The following is a 21,594-nucleotide window of genomic DNA, read 5'->3' on the forward strand; positions in this document are numbered from 1 at the left end:
TACATTCTTATGTAGGCAACAGATAAAACCTTTAAGCTTCTACTCACTAAGAATTCATAAAAATCCTTAAACTTGGCCAAAAGTTCAGTACATGTTCTGATCGTTCTTATACCTCTGATCTAACTCTGAGCCTAAAATAATGCCCTTGTCAAAGCTGGTCCGCAACAAAAGTGAGCCCTTCTTTCAATCAGTCTTTATTAGCACTTGCGGAGATCTTATTCTACACATGAGAAAATATTTAATCTTTCCTATAAGGATTTATTATAACCTTCGGTCTCCTTCAATATTCTCTGCAAAATACATATGACTCATTCTGAGAGAATGGACTATCTGGGTGGCTCTGTCTTGACTTCTGTTTCTCATATGTAAATATTGTCATGTCCAGTTCCAGATTTTTCCAAGAAAGGAACATTTAAAATTCCTTCTGATGAAGAAAGCATGCCTCCCAATGATATCTGATCAAAAAGAGAACCCAAGTTGTTCACTGTTAGAGCACATCCTTTAGTCATTAGAGCTTAATTCACACTTATTCAGGTAACAGCCACCATTTTGTCTGTATTTTAAATAAGCAAAAACTAAGGCTTAGCAAGCTTTGACAGTTTACTCAGGCTCACCCAGCTACTGAGAGGTAGAGGCAAACTCAGTTTTTCCAAATTCACCTTCTGCACGGTTTCACTATCACATATCCTTTCCTTTTGAAGCTTGCAGATTTTTGTTAAGTCCGTGAAGATCTTGTTCTCATTTTCCAGATTCTGGCAAACAGTTTTAGGATAACTTGTGAAAGACCCTGCAAATACAGAGTTTCAGAAAATTATTCACAAAATTTCAATTCTTTATTTTACTTAGTGAAGGTGTCCAAATAAATTATTTTATATATTGTTGTAAATGAAGGAAATCTTACCCCCTATAAATATCCCTTCCCCCATTTTGTTTGCTTTACCTGAATCTTGCCAAAAATATCCAACAACTAACCAAAATACCCTACCTAAAATCCTGACTCTATCAGACTATAGATCAGTATGTGGAATACAGATAGCATGGAGGTTTACTGTTCTATTAATTGACATTCATCAATAAGTAATTTCCAAAACCCTGTTTGACATCCTATTGCTCAAATTCCTTTTTCCATTTTCTCTCATTGAGAAGAAGATAAAAGATGAGTTTAATGCTTCACCCATTTTTAATTGTCCTGAATTTCATATTTCTAGTTAGAAGATTTATATTTTTTAGAAAAAAAAGTCCTTTGGGTTCTTTGAAAAATCATTATGATTTTATTTAACTAATATTACTCTATCAATATACATAGTATTATATCAAAATAAAAGTACAGGTAGTATGAAAAGAAGAAACTTGGGAAAAAGTAGATATGACACTTTGAATATTTCAGAATAGGTCAAAACTTTACAAGCATTAAAGCCCCAAATAAGGCTGCACTAGAAAAACTAAGGAGAGGTAAATGGAAATACATTGCTCTCAAAAAGCGTATTAGGTTGGCTCCATCAGTTAAGCAGTTAGGCATCCGACTTCGGCTCTGGTCATGATCTCATGGTTTTGTAGGTCAAGTGCCATGTTGTGCTCTGTGCAGACAACTCGGAGCCTGGAGCCTCCTTCAGATTCTGTGTTTCCCTCTCTCTCTTCCCCTCCCTTGCTTACGTTCTCTCTCTCTCTCAAAAATAAAAAATAAAAAATTTTAAATAAAAAAAATTGTATCAGTTTGACATACGTAAACAAACAATTCTAAGATAATATATTAGTATGCTTGAAGTAATATTTTGGAAAAGCAAATCTGAACATCTTTCCCCCATTTTTTTTTTTTACCTCTTTCTTGGCTTTATTGCTCTTGGGGTCAAATCTAAAACCTTCAACAAAGCCTACGGTAAGGGTGACCACATTTATTTACTTAACACCAAAATCTTTTTTAGGTTCACTTTTAGCAAAAGTAGGTAATGAAAAATCACTCAGATTGCTTACATTTTGTTGATGTACCCATAAAACACCTCCAATCAAAAACCTGTTTTCAAAAGTAATTTTTTCAACACAGCAACAATGATTTGACATGTGATGGACAGTGACGGCCATTTTGAAACCTCCTTCCATGAAGCTGTCCCTAACCTCCCATGCCTGAGGCTGATATTCAGCTGGAGGTGCTGTTTATGCTCTCTCTGAATAGGGTCTGGAGAGAGGTGGGATATTGCTGGTTATCGTCCACGTTTTAGCACACGTGAAAGTCAGAATGGTCATTGCACACGTGACTCACACAAGTGCCCCCAAGAGACCTGACAGCTGGGAGTGCAGCTTACCAAATCTACCAGGCTTATCTTTATAAGATGTAAACAAAAAAATCCCCGAACAGAACACTGGGCAACAGTTGTTAAAAATACGGTCCCCAGGGGCGCCTGGGTGGCTCAGTAGGTTAAGCGTCCGGCTTCGGCTCAGGTCATGATCTCACATTCGTGGGTTCCAGCCCTGCGTCGGGCTCTGTGCTGACAGCTAGCTCAGAGCCTGGAGCCTGCTTCAGATTCTGTGTCTCCCTCTCTCCCTGATCCTCTCCTGTTCCCACTGTGTCTCTCTGTCTCTCAAAAATAAATAAAGAACATAAAAAAATTAAAAAAAAAAGAAACTGCATTAAAAAATTTCTTTAAAAAAAAAATACCGTCCCCAGCTAACAGGGATAAAGTGGACACTTTACTTTGGGGACACTGCATGCTATGGCCACTGTCAGCCTCGTGTCACATGACCCTCCCATGGGATTTTGTGTTTTATGGGGTTGTTTTTTTGTTTTTTTGTTTTAATTTTTGAGAGACAGAGACAGTGTGAGCAGGGGAGGGTCAGAGAGAGAGGGAGACACAGAAGCTGAAGCAGGCTCCAGGCTCTGAGCTAGCTGTCAGCACAGAACCCAAGGGGGCTCGAACCCACGAGCCACGAGATCATGACCTGAGCCGAAGTCAGACGCTCAATCGACTGAGCCACTCAGGTGCCCCTGGATTTTGTGCTTTAATCACACTGTCTGCTTTACATTTTCTAAGAGGTTCTATGTACCTTCCCAGCTCAGGGCCTCTGCACTAAAATGCTTCCTGTCACTTCCCTGTGGCCGTCCCTTCATCTAGCTAATTCCTGTTTGTCTTTCAGGTACCAATTCAAACAACACTTTCTGAGGAAAGTCCTCCCTGACTCATTGATCTGCAGTGCACTTTTTTGTGTTATATGCCTTCATAGAAGCTCACTTAAAAAAAATACTTTCCTTAATATATAATTGCACATTTATTAGTGTGAATAACTGATTAATAATTGATTCATATGTTTCCTCCACTGGACTATAAGCCCTTTGAGAGTAAAGCTTTATAGATTTTCTCTCACTGTATTATTCTTGAGGTTTACCAGGTAGTTATCATTCAGGTAAACCATTGGGTAAATAAATAAATGATGTACCAAGCACAGTATTTAGTCAAAAATGTTCATTCCTTTTCCTCAAAGGAAATTTAAAGAAATTATCACCATCACAGAAATGGGATTATTTTGAGAGGACTTCTCCAAAGAGATAATATATGAAGCATTTCTTATAGCATGTCACTTTTCCTTCATTTCTTTTCTCCTTAGAAATGACTGTTCTATGTCTGTCTGCATCGATCTATCTATTTATGGTACGCTTTCACGCAGAATTCTAACACTGGCATTTTACCTCTAACTGAATAAAATGAGGTCTTGGCCAGATAATGTGAAAGGTTTTCAGAAGCCAACCGGTACAACGTGATGCTTTCTGTGCCCTGGATTTCTAACATGTACATGAAGATATTGATGCCAATTCTATATACAGAACTATAAAAAAAGAAATGAAATTAAAACAATAAAAGCATCCTTCAAAAGCTAAAAAAGGAAAATTTTTTGTAATTTAAGAGACATTCTTATGACTCTTCTATTTTTACCTTTAAAATTGGCAATAACATTAGATACAGCATTGAATTTAGTTGAGCAAGATATATTTTAAATGCTACATTACAATCAAATGATCTATATATGTTGGTGTGTTATGTGTGTATATATAATATATATAATACATATGTACATTTTTTTACTAACCTCTATCATCTTTTTCAGTAAATATACATAAGGAACATGTTTCTTTGCTTGTATCTTAACAAGGGAGATTTTATCACCGGGTTTTCATTGTCACATTAAATGGAACAACTGTTGTAAATGTTCTTCATATATAGTTTTTCTCATTCACTATTGTTCCTTTTCTGATATCTTACTATGGCTTCTAACCATCTACAGTTAAAACCAGCTAAAAAAAATAAGCCCATGGAATTCATTTACACCCACAAATCACTTTATCCTTCATGTTTATAGATTTCTAGTTCTCTCCACCTTTTGATTCCATTTTGAAGACAGTAAATTGCTCTTTCAAACACTGAACAAAAAGTTCAGCTATTGAAATACTCTTAATGGAAACATGTTAAAAATACAGAGTGAAGTTTTTAATGTCTAAGATGATTATATATCAAGATGGGATTTTTAGGGGCACCTTGGTTGCCTCAGTCGGCTAAGGGTCCAACTTTGACTCAGGTAATAATCTTAAGAGTTCGTAAGTTTGAGCCCCGTGTCAGGCTCTGTGCTGACAGCTTGGAGCCTGGAACCTGCTTTAGATCTGTGTGTGTGTCTCTCTCTCTGCCCCGCTCCCCACTCATGCTCTGTCTCTGTCTCTCTCTCTCAAAAATAAATAGACATTTACAAAAATATGGAATTTTTAGCCATAATAAAATGGACCAATTATTCAGCTGTTACTTGAGGGGATATGGGAAGATATTTTCCTAATGAGGTCATATTCTGCCTATTTGTGATGAAGACTGTTGTGACCTACCTGTGTGCCCATGATTGTGATTAATGAATATACATCATAAAATCCAGGGATCTGTGGTTTCTGTTAGATGCAAAATATTGCATATACTCCAAGGTATCTACCCATAAAATGAGGGAGTAACTTCATCCTTTCTCTCTATGCAAAATTATCCCTCAAGGGTCATTACATTTTGATAATGTATAATATATCCCTCAGTGTCTATTCCTGTATCTATTTATGGGTAAGAGATTTCTAAAAAGATATTGTTTTGTCAAGATCTTTATGATGTGAAACAAAACAAAGTATATTTCTTAAATGTTTAATCAAAATAATGGTAGAATACTCCTTTACATGGGCCATAAAGAATACCTGAGATTTAGGTATTCATCTTTGTATTCATTCAGCAAATATTTATTGAGCATCTTTTATATACCAGATATAGGTCTTGGGAATACGTCATGAATAAAACAGGGAAAAGTCCTTACCCTTATGAATCCTGAACTCTAGACCAGGAGTCAGCAAATGGTCACAGTCTGTTTATATATATATATACACACACATATATGTGTGTGTGTGTGTGTATGTATGTATGTACATATATATATCTTTACTGAGAAACATATTCACTTGTTTGTGTATTGTCCAAGGCTGCTTTAATGATATGGCAAAGTTCAGTGTTTGTAAGAGAAACCATATGGCCCTCAAAGCATAAGATCTTTACAACCTGTCTCTTTACCGAAAAAATTTCCTGACCTCTGTTCTACACTAGAGTGATTTAAGAGAAGATAGTTATCCTCTCCCATAAAATATCCCAGATATCATATTGGATTCATGAAGAATATGTTTCTTGTATTTAAGTTACCTGGTAATTTTATCTATGGATTGCCCTTTGAAATATTCCTACCTTTTCTATAAACCTTTGACAATACCCAGATTTTTGACCTGGAAATTTCACCTCTATCCTAGTGGAGAAACTAGTTGAAACGAGTGGAGTTTCAACAAAAAATGAGAAATTTTTTATATGAACAACAAATGTTTGACTTATTGTCAAATTATACTACATTATTGACTTATTGTTGAAGTATTTATTTTGCTAGCATTATTTTAGAGGATATTCCTGAAAGTGGAAAAAAATCATCTGTTTTCTATTGAGGTCATATTGCTTGAGATAAAGACTGAAAAGTATAAGTTCTGATATAAGGTGCTCTTTATAGGTCCAATGAGACTATCCCAAAATAATTTTTATCCAACTGTGGAGTAAATATGTTATATTTATCATTGGGCAGGTCAAATATTGAGACAGTTTGGAAGAACATATTTACATAAAACATAATCGCCATTAATGATAATAAGTGATGTTCCTTGAGAGCTTATATATTGAGCACTATTCTAAGTACTTTATGTAATTTAATGTAATATACATACCCCTTATGGTAAATACTAATATTATCCATATTTTACACAGAACAATAGCAAAATACAAAAAGTTACATAAATTGACCAGTAAATAAGTATCAGAGCTTTAACTTGAATCCGTGAAATGTGGCTCTGAGTCCATTTATCTTATTTATTTTGAAGATGCTTCTGTTGTTGTTTTTTAAGTGTTTATTTATTTGAGAGACAAAAAGCATGTGAGCAAGTGTGGGGCAGAGAGAGGGAGAGAGAGAATCCCAAGCAGGCTCAGTGCTCTCAGCACAGAACCCAATGTGGGGCTGGATCCCACAAACCTTGAGATCATGATGTGAACTGAAATCAAGGGTCCAACGCTTAACTAACTGAGCCACTCAGGTACCCCATATCTATTGCTCTTTTCATACTGTCAAATTATATAAGATAATGATCTCTAAATTTTTCAACTCAAGAGTAAAAAGTATGTACCTTAATAAACAGTTTACATGTTGAAAAATTGCATATATTTACTAGTTTCCTAATATGTTCTGTCAGAAAATATAAATTCAAAATTTTAAAGATAATACTTTAATAATCCTCACAAAAATATTATTAGATTTTTAAATGGAATATTGACTACATTTTAATACAGCAGTGTATTAAAAGTGTAGATCTAAGCTCAGCTTAACACGGTTTTAATGGTTATCGGAACTGATATGTCACCAAGAGGCATTAAATCTGCACTTTAGTGTGAATGTATAGCCAACAGATCACATTGAATGCTTTGTTCTAACATTCATTTCTTCAAATCTTCAGTAATGCTTTCTAATTGCACTTTGAAATAATATTACTAACAGGAATGTGTATTTAAACTTATAAATGAATGCATTTAAATTTGTGCCATATTATTTTCCAGATATTATTTCAGTTAACTTACTTCATCATGAAGGGCAAAGCTGTTTTCCAATGGTACATGACTTTTTAAAACTCTCACTAAGTAGAAAACATTAAAAGACTCTGAACATGTATTATTGACTCTAGAGAAATTGTGTTGAATTGATTATGACTTTAAATATGATTGAAAATTGTGGATCTAAATGCATATTTCAAATAGTCCTCTTAATAATTTGAATTTTTAAATGACATTTTATCAAATCTGAGTAGATCTTCATGTATTTTAATTTGGTTGACTTATGTGGACTTTCAGCTTTGCTAGGAAACAACTTACTCTGTGAGTAGAATAGTCACTTCTGTCATTGTCCCATGTGCATATCCTTTATCAGGATTAATTTTAACCCACAATGTACTTGGAGACACTTTAGGTCTTAATTTTTTACTTTGTTCGAGTTAGTTTGTTAAAATTACATAATGTGATATGAAAACCACTTAACAGGAACTCAATCTGTTGCAATAGGCCATAAAATAACAGCAGAGGCAAACCTCTCTACCTTTAGGAACACTCATCCCACTGAATGATTTGAGAGCACCAGTGTCATATGTATTTTAAATAGTAAATCCTGGGGCGCCTGAGTGGCTCAGTCAGTTAAGTGTCTGACTTCGGCTCAAGTCATGATCTCATGTTTTGTGGGTTCGAGCCCTGCATCATCCTCTGTGCTGACAGCTCAGAGCCTGGAGCCTGCTTCAGATTCTGTGTCTCCCTCTCTCTCTGATCCTTCCCTGCCCTCTCTTTAAAAATACAAATAAACACTAAAAAAATGATAAGCTTTAGTTTTCCTTGGAAAAATACCAATGGGAATTCTAATGTGCTCTTGCAATTCCCCAGTAGATTATTTAAAGCGTTTATTTAAATGGACCACATTTGAAGACTGTCACATTTCCAGATCCTTTGCTCACACAGAACCGTGAAGACAGGCTTCTCCATTAGGGGATCGCTGGCATAACACCCGAGATCCTACTCATGTTTCCAAGGCCTTCACCACTGGTGTCTTGACTACGTTGAATGAACACTAATGTCAGACAGCTAATCGTATCACTACTCATTACTGTGTTACTCTTCGACTTTTAACCACTTCTAAAATGAAGTAACTATTAGCAGTTAACATAATACATGTCTAAACAGTTGAGACTGTGAAATTTTCAATGTCAATTTAATTTTCTTTACCGGCCCTTCATCTGTGGCTTGGCTGTTTTGTAAAGGAGCTTAAGGGAATTATCCTCCCTCCTCGTCTACTGGTATGAATCTTTGCTCTGACGCTTCCTGCCTGTTTCACCTTGGACACATTATTTGACCTCTTTATGCCTCTGTTGCCCTATGTCTAAAATAAATTAATGATAATGATAATTTTAAGAATAATAAGAATTACCCCATAAAGTCTGTGTGAGGGTGAAATGAATTAAAAACAAAGAACACTGGCAATAATGTCCGACACACGGAAAATACTCATAATGTTTTTGTTATTGATTCGAGTCTCAGTGTTACAGCAATTTGTAACTACCTGCAAAATGCTTTTTATCCCAGAACAACTGTTCATCCAGTTGTAAACCCCAACAGCCAAGGCTTGGTGGGAGAGCATTACTATCTTCTAAAGAATCAATCTCAAGGAATTACTACCATGAATACTGTTACTATCTCAGTGTTCTAGGAAGTATACTCTCCTCTTATAATATTTAGAACCTATTTCAATATATTTATTATACTGTCAGATTGTTTCAGATGTTTCAGTATGTTTCAGGTAATTCCTAATATTTTTTCATAGGACTATATAGACTGCACTCCTATTTTTCTCTGGTCTCCTCCCTCCTGAGCCAAGGGTGGATAACCTGAGTTGAGGAGTATCTCACAGGTCTGTAGATATTTCCAAGGCTGCAAAATCTGAAGCTTCAGGAATGTGCAGTAAGATGAGGCTTGCGATGTTTGGAGAAAGACGCTTCTTGGCAGTCATATAGATATATATTGGGAAAGAAAGTTACTGCACTCCAGGATCCCGACAACTGGTCATTGTCATAATTTCTGTGAATTTTCACCAAATTTGAATTTTTTAATGTTTGTTTATTTTTGAGAGAGAGAGAAAGAGAGCAAGCAGGGGAAGAGAGAGGGAGAGAGAGGAAGACACAGAATCTGAGGCAGGCTCTAGGCTCTGAGCTGTCATCACAGAGCCTTGATGCAGGGATCAAACTCACAAACTGCAGGATCACGACCTGAGCCGAAGTTTGACACTTAACTGACTGAGCTACCCAAGCGCCCCTGGTTTTGTACTAATGCAATTTCACATCTAAGCTTTGAAAAATTTATTTGTAGCCATATTGCATTAACAGAAGTTTATTAACAGGTATCAGCTTAGCTGTCACCATGCATATTGAGGGGTTTCTAATGGGAAGGTCTGCCTGGCCTGGGTGTGCTCTTTACTGGGCTCAAAAATTTTATACGTGCTTTCATCCACTATATATTATATATTTTATCAGTCTCTGCACATACACACATGTTCTGGTTCCACAACAATTGCAGCATCTGAAATTTACCCCCTCTTCCTCTGAGATCTCTTTTCAAACTGTCATATATGGAGAGGGTGATGTCCTTGGGGTTTTCTACAAAGAAGCCAGTGTCCTCAGGTTACAAAAAGAATCAGATGTGAAAATAATTTTAAAGCTATGGAGTTGTGGTCACCATACAAAACCCAGGATGCTTAATTAATTGGAATTTCAGACAAACAACAAAGTATTTTAAAAATATGCCCCAAATATTGTATGGGAGATACTTACACTAAAAAATTATTTATCATATAACTGCAATTCAAATTTAACAGACATCTTGTCTTTTTACTACTGAGGCAACCCTATGAGAAGGGCGTGGCAAGGTGTGTGTTATACACAAAAAAATGTGACAAGAATTTGAAGGTATAAACTCTATTTCTGACTTACTGAAAGGGAAGTCATGTACTAGTTTTAATTTGTGTTGATCTTCTAAGTAACATAGAAACAGAATCCACAAATAAGTTTTTGTATAATTCATTATTCATTGCTTCTCTAGAACATCAGTAATAAATATGAGTCATTGATAAGTTAGTATTTATTTTAAACTGGATTTTAAATTTTTATTTAAAATATAAGAAACACAGTATTTTATAGGGTAGTTCATATATACATATATGTAATTTATATTTTATATTTACATGTCTTTTATCTTGCATTAGATTTCTGTTGCTGTCAAAACAAATTACCACAAATTTAGTGGCTTAAAGCAACACATCTCTTATTTCACAGTTCTGAAGGTCAAAAGTCTGGGTATAGCATGCTCAGCTGTTTCTTCTGCTGAGAGTTTCACTAGAGCTAATATTAAGGCATCGGCCATTCTGGAGGCTCTGGGAGAGAATTTGTTTCCACGCTTCTTCGGGTTGTTGGCCAAATTCAGTTCCATGCGATTGATTTCTTGCTGTTGGACAGAGGTCAGTCTCAATTTGTAGGGGCCTCCCACATTTCCTGACTGACTACCCTCTTGGTCTTCAGTTCTCTCTGACCTCCACTTCTGCCTCCCGGCTCCTGCCTCTCTGCTGTAGCACCTCGCTGCTAGATCTCTTCCGCCTTCCTCTTTCATTTCTAAGGGCTCACATGCTTACATTGGGACCAACAGGATAATCCCGGATAACTTAACATCCATCACTTCATTTTATCTGCACAATCCCTTCTGCTGTATTCACAGGTTTCAGACATTAGTCGTGCCCATTTTCTCAGAAAGGGGGGGACATTTTTTGCTTACCACATATTCCAATTTTTCTGATAATCTATGTAATTAGCATAGTAAGTAAGTAAGGGATTATTCCAATTAAGAAATAAAATCAGAATGAAGACAAAACTCTGACCACTTGATTCCAGTGTTGCTAGTAGATTTTTTTTTTTAATTAAGAGATGATATCTTTTCATTTTAAAGCTTTGATTGCAAACTACTGAGCCATTTTGCAGTGACCCAGGGACTGAGAACAGGTCATTGTTTTTTGTGATTTGTTTTTGTTTAATGCCCTCATGGTAGGCTAGTAGTAGAAACTCACCCTTTGTCCATGGCAGAAACAGATTAACTAGGCCAGTTAATTTAAAGGTAATAAAACTATTTGAAAGGACATAGTAGTTGTGATCATGACACATTCTTAAATGAACCAGATTCCGTTTGATATATATGAAAAATTAAAGCATAGGTCTAAAAGTGCTGTAAGAGAAATTTTCTCATTCTTTTTGGTGAGATCTGACATCAGCATATAGATGGCTTCATCAATTATTGAGAAAAAGACTAAGAAAAGAAAAATGACTGATTGGGATTCTTCATTTTAAAGTCTGAATTTGAAGCCCTTGGGTTGAATGTACCTGTAGGTCTAAATCTTTCAGAATTAGCTCATGCTCTTTCCCCAGCTTATCTATGTAAATTTCTTGTTTAAAAAAATAAGGTACTTAAAAAATTTTAATGCACTCTGTCAAACATCAGAGCATGTGTGCCAAGCTTTGAAGCCACTGCATATATCAGTGAAGGGAAGAAACAGATCTCTGTATAGATAATATTCCTTAAGATGAAGCTAGGGGAATGATTTTAAATTTAAAATACTACTTTCTCTCAAGGGTTAAGTTTTCATGACTTTGAGTGATTTTTTTCTTCTCAGCTATTTTCATTTTCTCTGTATTCTCAAGTGCAGCAATGAACTTCAGAGTTCTTGTTTGCCACCTAACGTGCTTGTCTTGCTTATTATTCCCAGAAAAGTATTAAGGACTCCTAATTGACAGGCTAAAACTTTTTTTTAAAAAACTGAAACAGAAACGCTAATGAATGACTTTGTTCAATCGCGGGTCATAAATTAGCCCCTGTGTGTTCATGGCACTAATATTTAGAAATAAATAAAAAGGGAACCGCAGCTGATAAAATCAGCACCTATTGGTAAACAGTAATGAGCAAGAGTGTGAATCATTTTAAAGGCACTGTTTTCTTCGTTAAGGTTCTTATTAATGATGTTCCTTATATTTTAGAGAATCGCTCAAGTATTCAAGTCTGTTTTCATGTAGCTGGAATTGCCTGTAAGCACAGTGTTAGTAGTACCTTTCCAGTTATTTAACCTAAAATGCAGGGATTTATCTAGCCTCCAAGTCATTACTTTTGGAATAATTGCAAACCATTTCTCATGATCAGAAATAACTTTTAATTCTATATAATCTTGGTTTGAGCTTTTGTTTTTATCTTATCTCAGACTATTTGTACTTATTCATAAAACATTGCCTCCTGAAAATATTTTTCCATACCATGTAGAATGCCATTGCAACTCAATTTCCACCTCTAAGTAAACAAAGTCATGTGCTTTTGGGTGATACTGATTCTTTACTTATGGTTTTTTTCACTCTATTTTAAAAAGGATTTAAAGTAGCTTATGTATTTATGTATTAAGAGAGCATGCAGGCAGTGTAAAAGCAACAAATATAAGTTTTTCCAGTTACCCCAAATCTGCTGAATATTATAATATGATGTTGCATTTGTCTCTGAGTTTTGTTAAAGAAAAAAAACTATTCTGACACTTGTTAAAATGGTAAAGAAGACTTTTTCAGGACTTCTTTGATAGACGTCAAAACTATTGCAATAGGGGAGAGAGATTCAGCTCAATTCTGAATACAATAAAGACAGCTGGGGATTTATAGTCAAGGATCAGGTTGTGTGTTGGGGGAAGGCGGTGTGTGGAAAATTACAAAGAGCAGATGGCAAGGGAAGGGAGAATTCTTGCTAAGTTTACTTTAACAGGACACTTGCTGAAATGCAAGCCAGTGTGATCAAATACCAAGGGTGTGGGTGAGAGATTTAATTAGATATTGAAAGTGACCAGATACCAAGGGTGGTAGGATCCTCTCTAAGCTGACCTAGCAGGATTCTTGATAAAACTGAACTCTGCAAATGGACACTGAAGCCCAAGGTTGAGACTTAGTTGAGAAGAGAGCTCAGAGGAGCCTGACTAAAGTCTGATCAAGGAGAATTGTCAGTGTTCTAATGACTGAGGCAAGGGAGGAATATGTTTGCATACAGAATTTTAATTGTCCAGAGCAGTAGAGAATACCACTATTGTCTATATTGCCATAGAATGGAACTCAGGCCTGATATTATCATTTGAGTTTCAGTTTTCAACAAAATATACTGGGAGGCAGTAAGTAACAAAGTGGCATTTAAACAGAGATGGCAAGGGAATTTGCCCTGGCAGTTCCTGAAAACCCAGAAAATACAACCACCCGAAGGCGCGCTGGTGTGCTGGAGGAAGGACAGAGAATCCAATGTGAATGTAGTGACGTGATCAAAGACAGAGAAGTAGGACGTGAGAGAAGAGGCATAGTGACACAAATCTAGAGGCCATTGTGAGCTCCTTTTGATTTAACTCTGAGCGATGAGAAGCCATCGGAGGGTTCTAAATAGAGACATGGTCTGACTTACATTTTAAAGGGATCAGTCTGAGTGCTGTAATGTGAGAATAGATTTTAGGAAGGTGAGGACAGAACCTGGGAGACCAATTAGGGGGCTTTTGCACTAGCCCCAGTGAGGCACAGTGTGGCCTCTCCCAGGAACGGCACAGTAAAGACAGTAAGTAGTAGTCATATTCCGGATCCGTTTTAAAGGTAGAGTATGGGTTCCCACCCTGGCCCTCAGGGCGGTAAATCGGGTGGTTCCTGAGGGAGGGAGAGAGAATAGGGCAGGAAGGGGAGCACAGAGAGTGAGGCAAGACAAGCGTTTCTGATCAAGCCCCCGTTTATTGAGAAAATATCCACACTTTTATAGGGTTTGGGGTGGGAAGCTGACCTGGTTCGGTTGCCAGGTAACAGAGTCAAATGATTATTAGAAAAAGGGAAACTGAAACTGAAATTTCAAACACAGCATCAAAAGGAGCGGAGCTCCCAGACTTGCATCTGCGATGCTGGGCAGGGGTACGATTAACACTGCATAAACCTAAATGCGGTTGATCTGTTGTTCAATTTGGCCTCTCCCGTCTGCCTGTCTCCAATCCCGGAGTTGGGAAATACACATCCCTGGTCTGTAGATGGTTAATCTTGTTTTTCTGGTCGCTCCCTACAGAGAGGCAGTGACACTTCCTGCCGATAAGCTGAATCTATGCAGCTTCCCACAGTAGAGGTGAAGGGTTTGCTGATGAATAAGCCTGATCTGCTAGAAGGATGAGGTAACTTTTTTCCTTGAGGTGAGGCAGATTGAAGCAAAAATATGTTCTTTGGAGGAAGAACAGCGCTTGGTTTTTGACATTTTCAACTCCTGATGCCTAGTAGGCATAGTGAAGCAGTCAGGTAGGGCGTTAAGGATAATATTTTGAGGGGCACCTGGGTGGCTCAGTCAGTTAAGCATCTGACTCTTGACCTCGGCTAAGGTCATGATCTCACCGACTGTGAGACAGAGCCCCACATCAGGCTCTGACAGCAGGGAGCCTGCTTGGGATTCTCGCTCTCCCTCTTTTTCTCTCTGCCTCTCCCCTGCTTGCACTCTGTCTCCCTCAAAATAAATAAACATGTTTTTAAAAGGATAATATCTTGAGCCATTGGGTCTGATAACCTAGGAAATGGGTGTGCATAGATAGGTGTGATGACTGAGAGAGACACTGAGCAATCACTTATTTTCTCTGGATTGCCCTCCTTTGGCTTCATTTGTCATTCAAGATTGGCTTTAGAAATCGTGTGATAGCTTGTCATTACCATATGTTTACTATGCAAACCATCACTGGGCACTAACTGAATACTGTTGTGCTTACAGATCGACTGGTCTTCTCTTCCATTATACTGTAAGTTCCTTAAGGACAAGGCTTAAAAGTGTTCTTGAGTGGAAATTAAAATCCTTTGCATTTAAGACAAAATCTAGTATTCAGCCCTGTCTACTTCACTCACCTCTTCTCATACTGCCCTACCCTTTGATTACTGTACTCCAGTCCCCTTTGCTAATTTATTCAAGGTATACCGTATCCTCAGTTCTCTCCAGCCTCACGGGTTCCTGGACCAGCTAATGCATTGTAATTTATTAGATCTTGGTTTAAATACTAAATCCTAAGAGAAGTACTTCCTGAAATAATCCACCTTCATTTTGTCTCTCCTAATAACCCAAATTTATGATTTGATAGCACTTATCACAGTTTGTAGATTTATAAGTATTTTTGTGATAATTAACAGTATAACTTTCTTAATAAGTTTATGAGAACAAAGAACAAGGTCTGCTTTGTTCATCAATATTCACCATCTCTCACCACTAGACCAGAGATATGGGCCCTTTATAAAATTTTAGAATACATGTAAAAAGCTTCATGTATTTGAATTAGTACCAATGAAAGTGGATAACATAGTCAACATGTTTGGGATATTTTTCATTACATAAAACCATAACACCATTTGATAAAAATATTTTAATCTGTCTTCTTTATAATTGGGAAAGTATAAAATTATGGAGTAGGAATTAGTTTCCTGCTGTCCAGCAACACCTGGTGTTTATAAATATGTAAACATTCTCCCATTGTACAGAAAAAATGTACTTTCCAGAAGTGGATCACCAGAGAGGAATAAGTTTACATACTTATAAAATGATGTGGAACAACATTTCAAATGTATATGTACTTCTGAGAAGATATAGCAGTATAAGCAACGATTTTTCAAATCTGTCTTACTGAAAACCATTTAAAACTTTATTTAATACTATAAATTACTCACAGGGAAAATTTATGCATCTAGAAAACAATTTTTTGTTACAGTTATCTCACAACTCTTTGTTGAGATAACATATTCAATATAAACACTCCATAAAATTATTTGAAAATATTCAAACCAATAATGGTTTATAAAATAGTTATTTAAAAAACATATGCATGTAATTATAAAAGTAAACACAATTGTCTCCAAATTTATTTAAAGAAACTATAGCTATAAAAGCCTAGAAAATGCTATGCATCCTTCCTACATAATTCATAAAATATTATTAAATATCATTTTAGTTAGTTATTTGAGCTAAGATAGGGTGAAACTGACAATTCAATCATTTTAATATGCTTTCCTTCCCCTCTGCAGTTGCTGAAGCTTTTTCTTTGTATGGAAGAATTGTTGTCATTAGAATTAGTTGATCATATAATTAGAAGTAATGGACATTTAGAAGCACAAAGAATGGAATAGCCCTCATTCCTCTAAGATTTTCTCTCAAGGACTTCTCCCAGGAGAAGTGACTATAGGAAATTATCTGACCCATTATTTCATACTGCTTTTTATAATAGTAATTAGTAGGTTTTGAGAAGTTATATAAGAATATATTAGAATATAGAGGAAAAAAGCCAATTTTTTCATAGTTATAAGCCCTTAAAATACTAGTATAAGAATTAGATTTAAAATATTGTACTTTACTATTCTTACAAAATAGCTTTTGAAAAAAATCTGCTTGGATTAATAAAATACAGTCAATATATGATTAACTTACAAATTATTTTTATAATATTTAATAATTTTAATTTTAATATTATCATGTTAAAGTAGATATACATTAAAATATATCCTTAATCTAGTCTCTGGCACTACAAATATGATTTAAAGGTTTCCAAAAATATGGGAAAGGGGAAATTTTCCATACATAGTCACTTTAAAAGGAGTGAAAATTGTGTATATTCTACTTAGCCAATAATAGGAAATATAAGTAATAGAATGATAAATGTTTATTAATAAAATGCATATGGCTTCAAATATTTCAATTGATATTTTGAAAGTTTCTGAGATTAAATCTAAGGAAAGGAAATTTCAGCATAAATATTAGGAGACGTCACTAGATGAATCCTAGAAATGAAAGTATATTCAAACATTTTCTAGCAATAGAAATTGAAGGGTTTTTTGGGGTTTTCTAATCCCTCTGATTTTTTTCCAGTTTATATTTTTAAAGGCTGACAGAATTATCACTAACACTTCTCCTTGAAGAAGCAGCACACAATTTAATGAAGAAAAATTTGACTTCTCAAATGTTCACAAAGTTTTTCAAACCAAAATTTAACTTAATATGCATATTAACTTATTATTGGCAGCAGCTGATACTCATCAATCTGTAGATGTGATCATACATCTGAAGAAGTTTCTTGAACAGGTTGTTTGTAATACAATTTGGCAAATTTTACTACCATTTGTACCAACAATTTCCAGTGATATTATAAAGATCAATCACAGATCAGTTTCTACCAGAGGGTTTATACTTTGTAATCTACATAAAAGTTCTATGATTTTCTAGTTTCCATCTTACTTGAAATCTTTACTATTTATTTCCTTTATATGTATTTAATTTACTATGAAAATTCTCTTCTTTGAAATTCATTTATTTTCTCAGGTTAATCTCTTGGCTTTTGGATTTATCATATACAAAGTTTTTCGTCACACTGCAGGGTTGAAACCAGAAGTTAGTTGCTATGAGAACATAAGGTAAATGTCTCTTCTACTCTATTTCTTTAGTAGTTAAAAGATTGAGTAACTTAAGGCACAAATAATTCTTGGAAGGGCTATTTTTTAAATAATTTTTTATAACTTTCTTCTACCGTGTTAAAAAACTTATTGTCAAATAGCATTTTAAATATGCTTAATAAGGCTATAATCACCACAGATTAAATGGTAAGTAGAGCCATCTTTTCTAACATAATCCCCTTTGAAGGAAAAGATGATGGCTGTGTTTTAAAGCAAAAATCAGCCTTAGTGATTTTCTTTGGAAAACATTCCTCGGAGCTTAGTAACTATGTTTCTTTCTTGTGACTCCTAGTTTGCATGCTGCCATGATTTCTCCTTCAACCCTCTCTTTAAAACTGATTTATTGAGACCTCGAAAATGGTTTGTTCAGGAAAAACTGAAGTGTACTATAGGGAACATTAGAAATGACTAACGTTTGTGTTGCTTGGAAACACTCTTATAGTTTCAATACCTTACACAAGATTTATAGTTAGGATTTAGCAAATGTTTGATCGATTACTTTCTTTTACTCCTCACCATTCATAGCTTCATGTAGTGTGCTGGTTTTAATAAAGTTGAAAATTACTCATTTTCTGAGGTATACTGCTAAAACATCTTCTGCAGTACAGAATGATTGGACAAAGAATGAGTAAGAAAATAATCATTAGTTGCCTCATTTTCAAAGCAATGTCCTCAGTAAGCAGGATTGAACATTGTTTTACCAAAAGTCATAGGCAATAAGTTGAAAATATGTCAGAACGAGTATGTGTACATATTTTTTTTTAATTTTTAAGAAAGCGGTATTCTGACATGAATTTTATTTTGAGGTAACTGTATTGTAACAGCAGGAAAAAAAATCTAGTTTTATATATTACACTTTCTTCTTTACTAAACCTGAAAGGAAAGCAGAAGCTTCCTTTGATGTCATTCATATGTACTGACCCAAGTCCACAGGGTATACTTTGCAAGGTTTCTTAGGGAAAATGCTCCCTAACAGATATATGTCTTACCTTCAGGAATTATTGCAACATTTGATTTTAGATCAAAGCACATGCACGACAGTATACTAGATAAAAGCATTTTAAGATTAAGGAAATTCTGGGATATTTGAGTGGCTCAGTCGGTTAAGTGTCCACCTTCAGCTCAGGTCATGATCTCACGGTTCTTGAGTTCAATCCATGCCTCAGGGTTTGTGCTGACAGCTCAAAACCTGGAGGCTGCTTCAGATTCTGTGTCTCCCTCTCTCTCTGCCCCTCCCCTACTCTCTCTTTCTCTCTCTCTTAAAAATAAGTAAGCATTTAAAAAATCTTTTAAGATTAAGGAAATTCCTTGAAAAATACCATACTTTAATAGCATTGCCTTCATTTTGGAAGTGCCTCCCTGTCACAGTGCACTAACACACCCTCAAGGCTGCCCCGTGTAAACAGCAAGACGTATCAGTTTCAAAATCCTTCTTGGTCTTTGCAGAAGACTTCTTAATTGTACCAAAAAACCATTTCCCACATAAGTTGAGGAGTTAGGGACATGTTGAGCCTATGTCATTGTCTCAACTGAAACATTTTAATTCCTTCACATACAGATCTTGTGCCAGAGGCGCCCTTGCTCTCCTGTTCCTTCTTGGCACCACCTGGATCTTCGGGGTCCTCCATGTCGTGCACGCGTCGGTGGTGACAGCTTACCTCTTCACCATCAGCAACGCCTTCCAGGGGATGTTCATTTTCTTATTCCTGTGTGTCTTATCTAGAAAAGTAAGCAGTTTCTTTTATTGCAGTTGTGGTCAAACCTATAGAATATTCATGTGCCATCAGTTACCAAATTGATAAAAATTCTTACTCTCATAGATTTGTGTTGTCTTTGTTGCCTAAATACTGTACATTTTTGTATCAAAATCACCAGAACATCTATCTCATTATATGGCTAGATGCTTTAAGAAAAAAACTTGCCCTTAGGAATGTAAGCATAGCTTACATTAATTGGAGCATATTCTGACAGATAATGAGAAATCATACTTTAGAAAACCAAATATAACAATTTAATGTGATTTGAAAATAATTTGATGTGACTGTTGCAATTATGTTTAACATTTCTTTTTTTTTTCTTTTTAGATACAAGAAGAATATTACAGATTGTTCAAAAATGTTCCTTGTTGTTTTGGATGTTTAAGGTAAAAATAGAGAACTATGGATAATGGTTGTGACACATAAGAAAGCCAAGATGTGGATGGCCAATGTGTAAAAATAACTTGAATTGATGATCTAATTATTAATTACTAGATAAGTAATTAAATCCATTTTTCTGTTTACAGTGTAGGAACTATAGATATGAGGCCATAATTATGCATCCTATAGCTGTAGTTTGCTTTCCCACATGACATAGTTAGTTATGTCAAAATAGTGTTGCAAATATTTGAAAAGTAATTGGTTTCTCCAGAGTGATATCACTGCGCCCAAGGAAAAGCTTTCTTTCTAACACAAGAAATATATGAATGTCCTGAAGGAAACCACGGGATTGATATTTTTGTGACTCATGTTGCCTTTGAAACTAGTCCCCTATCACCTTGGTAATGAGCTCTGTTACAGAAAGTGGAATATGAGAGAATGAAGGGGCAGAATGTAAAGCAGTAAAAAGGAAATGGCTATTATAACAATGAGATGCATTTTGAGTAAACCTGTTTTTTGTGTGAACTAAATGAGAAATTATACCTGAAATAATTGAACAAAAACATCTTACCATTGCATGAATTGTTCTGAACTTAAATTATAGTAAAACAGCTTAGACTTTTATTTCTTATATTAATTTTCTTTCCTAATATTAAAAAAAAACACAAAACTTCACAAATGAAAAGGCAAACAATTATGTTCTGTATTTTTTGGATTAACATTACAAGGAGGTATGTGCTGTTTCTATACTTATTTCATAGATTATAATTCAAATCCTTAATCAGAAATACATAAATGTGTCAAGCTATAATATTGTTCATGGCTGTAAATGTAAAAATAGTGTGTATATAAAAGTTGAAGTGTTCTATTCTATAACCTTTCAGTGTAGTGAAAATTATTGGATCTCATTAGGCTAGTATATTTGAGTTCTTTATTTCTTTTAATTTTGGAAATGTTATTGTTCACATTACAATATTCCCTTTTAACTTACTATTTTTAAAAGGGCATTGTAAATATGAAAGTATTCAGAAAGTGAATTGCTATTTTTTTTCTGTTCAGAAAAGTACACATTTAAAAGTGTTATTTATAACAAAAGAATCACTGGGAACTGTAGAAATGTTCACAGTGGATATATTTTCTGACAGTTTTCTAGTATCTATTAAAGCATATCTGCTTAAATGTATGGCTTCTATCTATCCTCAAATCTTATTAAAATGTAGAAGCAGTGATTTTATTTCAAAAATATGTAATTGTCTGCAACTACTTGTAGAAGTATGCCAACACACTAAATGCTGTGATTTTAATTTCTCCAGCTGTTAAAATGAAGTCTGTCAAAACTTGCTCTAACAAATAAAATGTTATCTAAATGAATACAGCTACTGCTTTGCTGAGTCATTTTTCACAAGAAAGATGAACTACCTGCCAATATGTCTTATACATTTTTAGAGACTCCGTGATAAATTTTCATTATATCATCTGATCTCTTATATGCTAAGCCTATGACCTATTATTATCATTGTCATTATAGAACAGGGTTATAAGAATGTGATATTGAAAAATGAATCTGTTCAATCAATATATACAAATGATGTATGTCAGGCAGAATAATAGCTCTCCCAATACTCTCACACCCTAATCTTCAGAATCTGCAACTACTATGTCAGGTTACATGGAGAGAAGAATTACGATCGCTCATCAGCTGACCTTGACATGGGGACATCATCCTGGATTATCTGGGCGGGCCCAATGTCACCACAAGGGTCCTTTAGAATGAAAGAGAGAGGAAGAAAAGAG

General features: G+C 35.2%; 1 protein-coding gene and 1 long non-coding RNA gene across 2 annotated transcripts in view; one reads left to right on the forward strand and one right to left on the reverse strand.

Annotated features, from left to right (window-relative positions):
- Positions 1-21,175, forward strand: part of ADGRL4 (adhesion G protein-coupled receptor L4) — a 110,674-nt gene extending 89,499 nt beyond the window's left edge. Inside the window, exons 14-16 of the mRNA XM_029949660.1 lie at positions 17,532-17,623; positions 19,221-19,389; positions 19,747-21,175. Of these exons, the coding sequence (XP_029805520.1) occupies positions 17,532-17,623; positions 19,221-19,389; positions 19,747-19,809 (324 nt within the window). The 3' untranslated portion in view covers positions 19,810-21,175. The remainder of the gene's footprint in view (positions 1-17,531; positions 17,624-19,220; positions 19,390-19,746) is intronic.
- On the reverse strand, positions 617-21,575 carry LOC115300074. The gene is made up of 3 exons (XR_003912490.1): positions 21,505-21,575; positions 19,321-19,381; positions 617-787 (listed from the first exon to the last, which is right to left on the reverse strand). It is a non-coding gene; the product is annotated as an uncharacterized LOC115300074 (long non-coding RNA).
- Positions 21,576-21,594: the final 19 nt, after the last annotated feature.

The sequence above is a fragment of the Suricata suricatta genome, chromosome 8, assembly GCF_006229205.1.
Source record: "Suricata suricatta isolate VVHF042 chromosome 8, meerkat_22Aug2017_6uvM2_HiC, whole genome shotgun sequence".
Classification (NCBI taxonomy): domain Eukaryota; kingdom Metazoa; phylum Chordata; class Mammalia; order Carnivora; family Herpestidae; genus Suricata; species Suricata suricatta.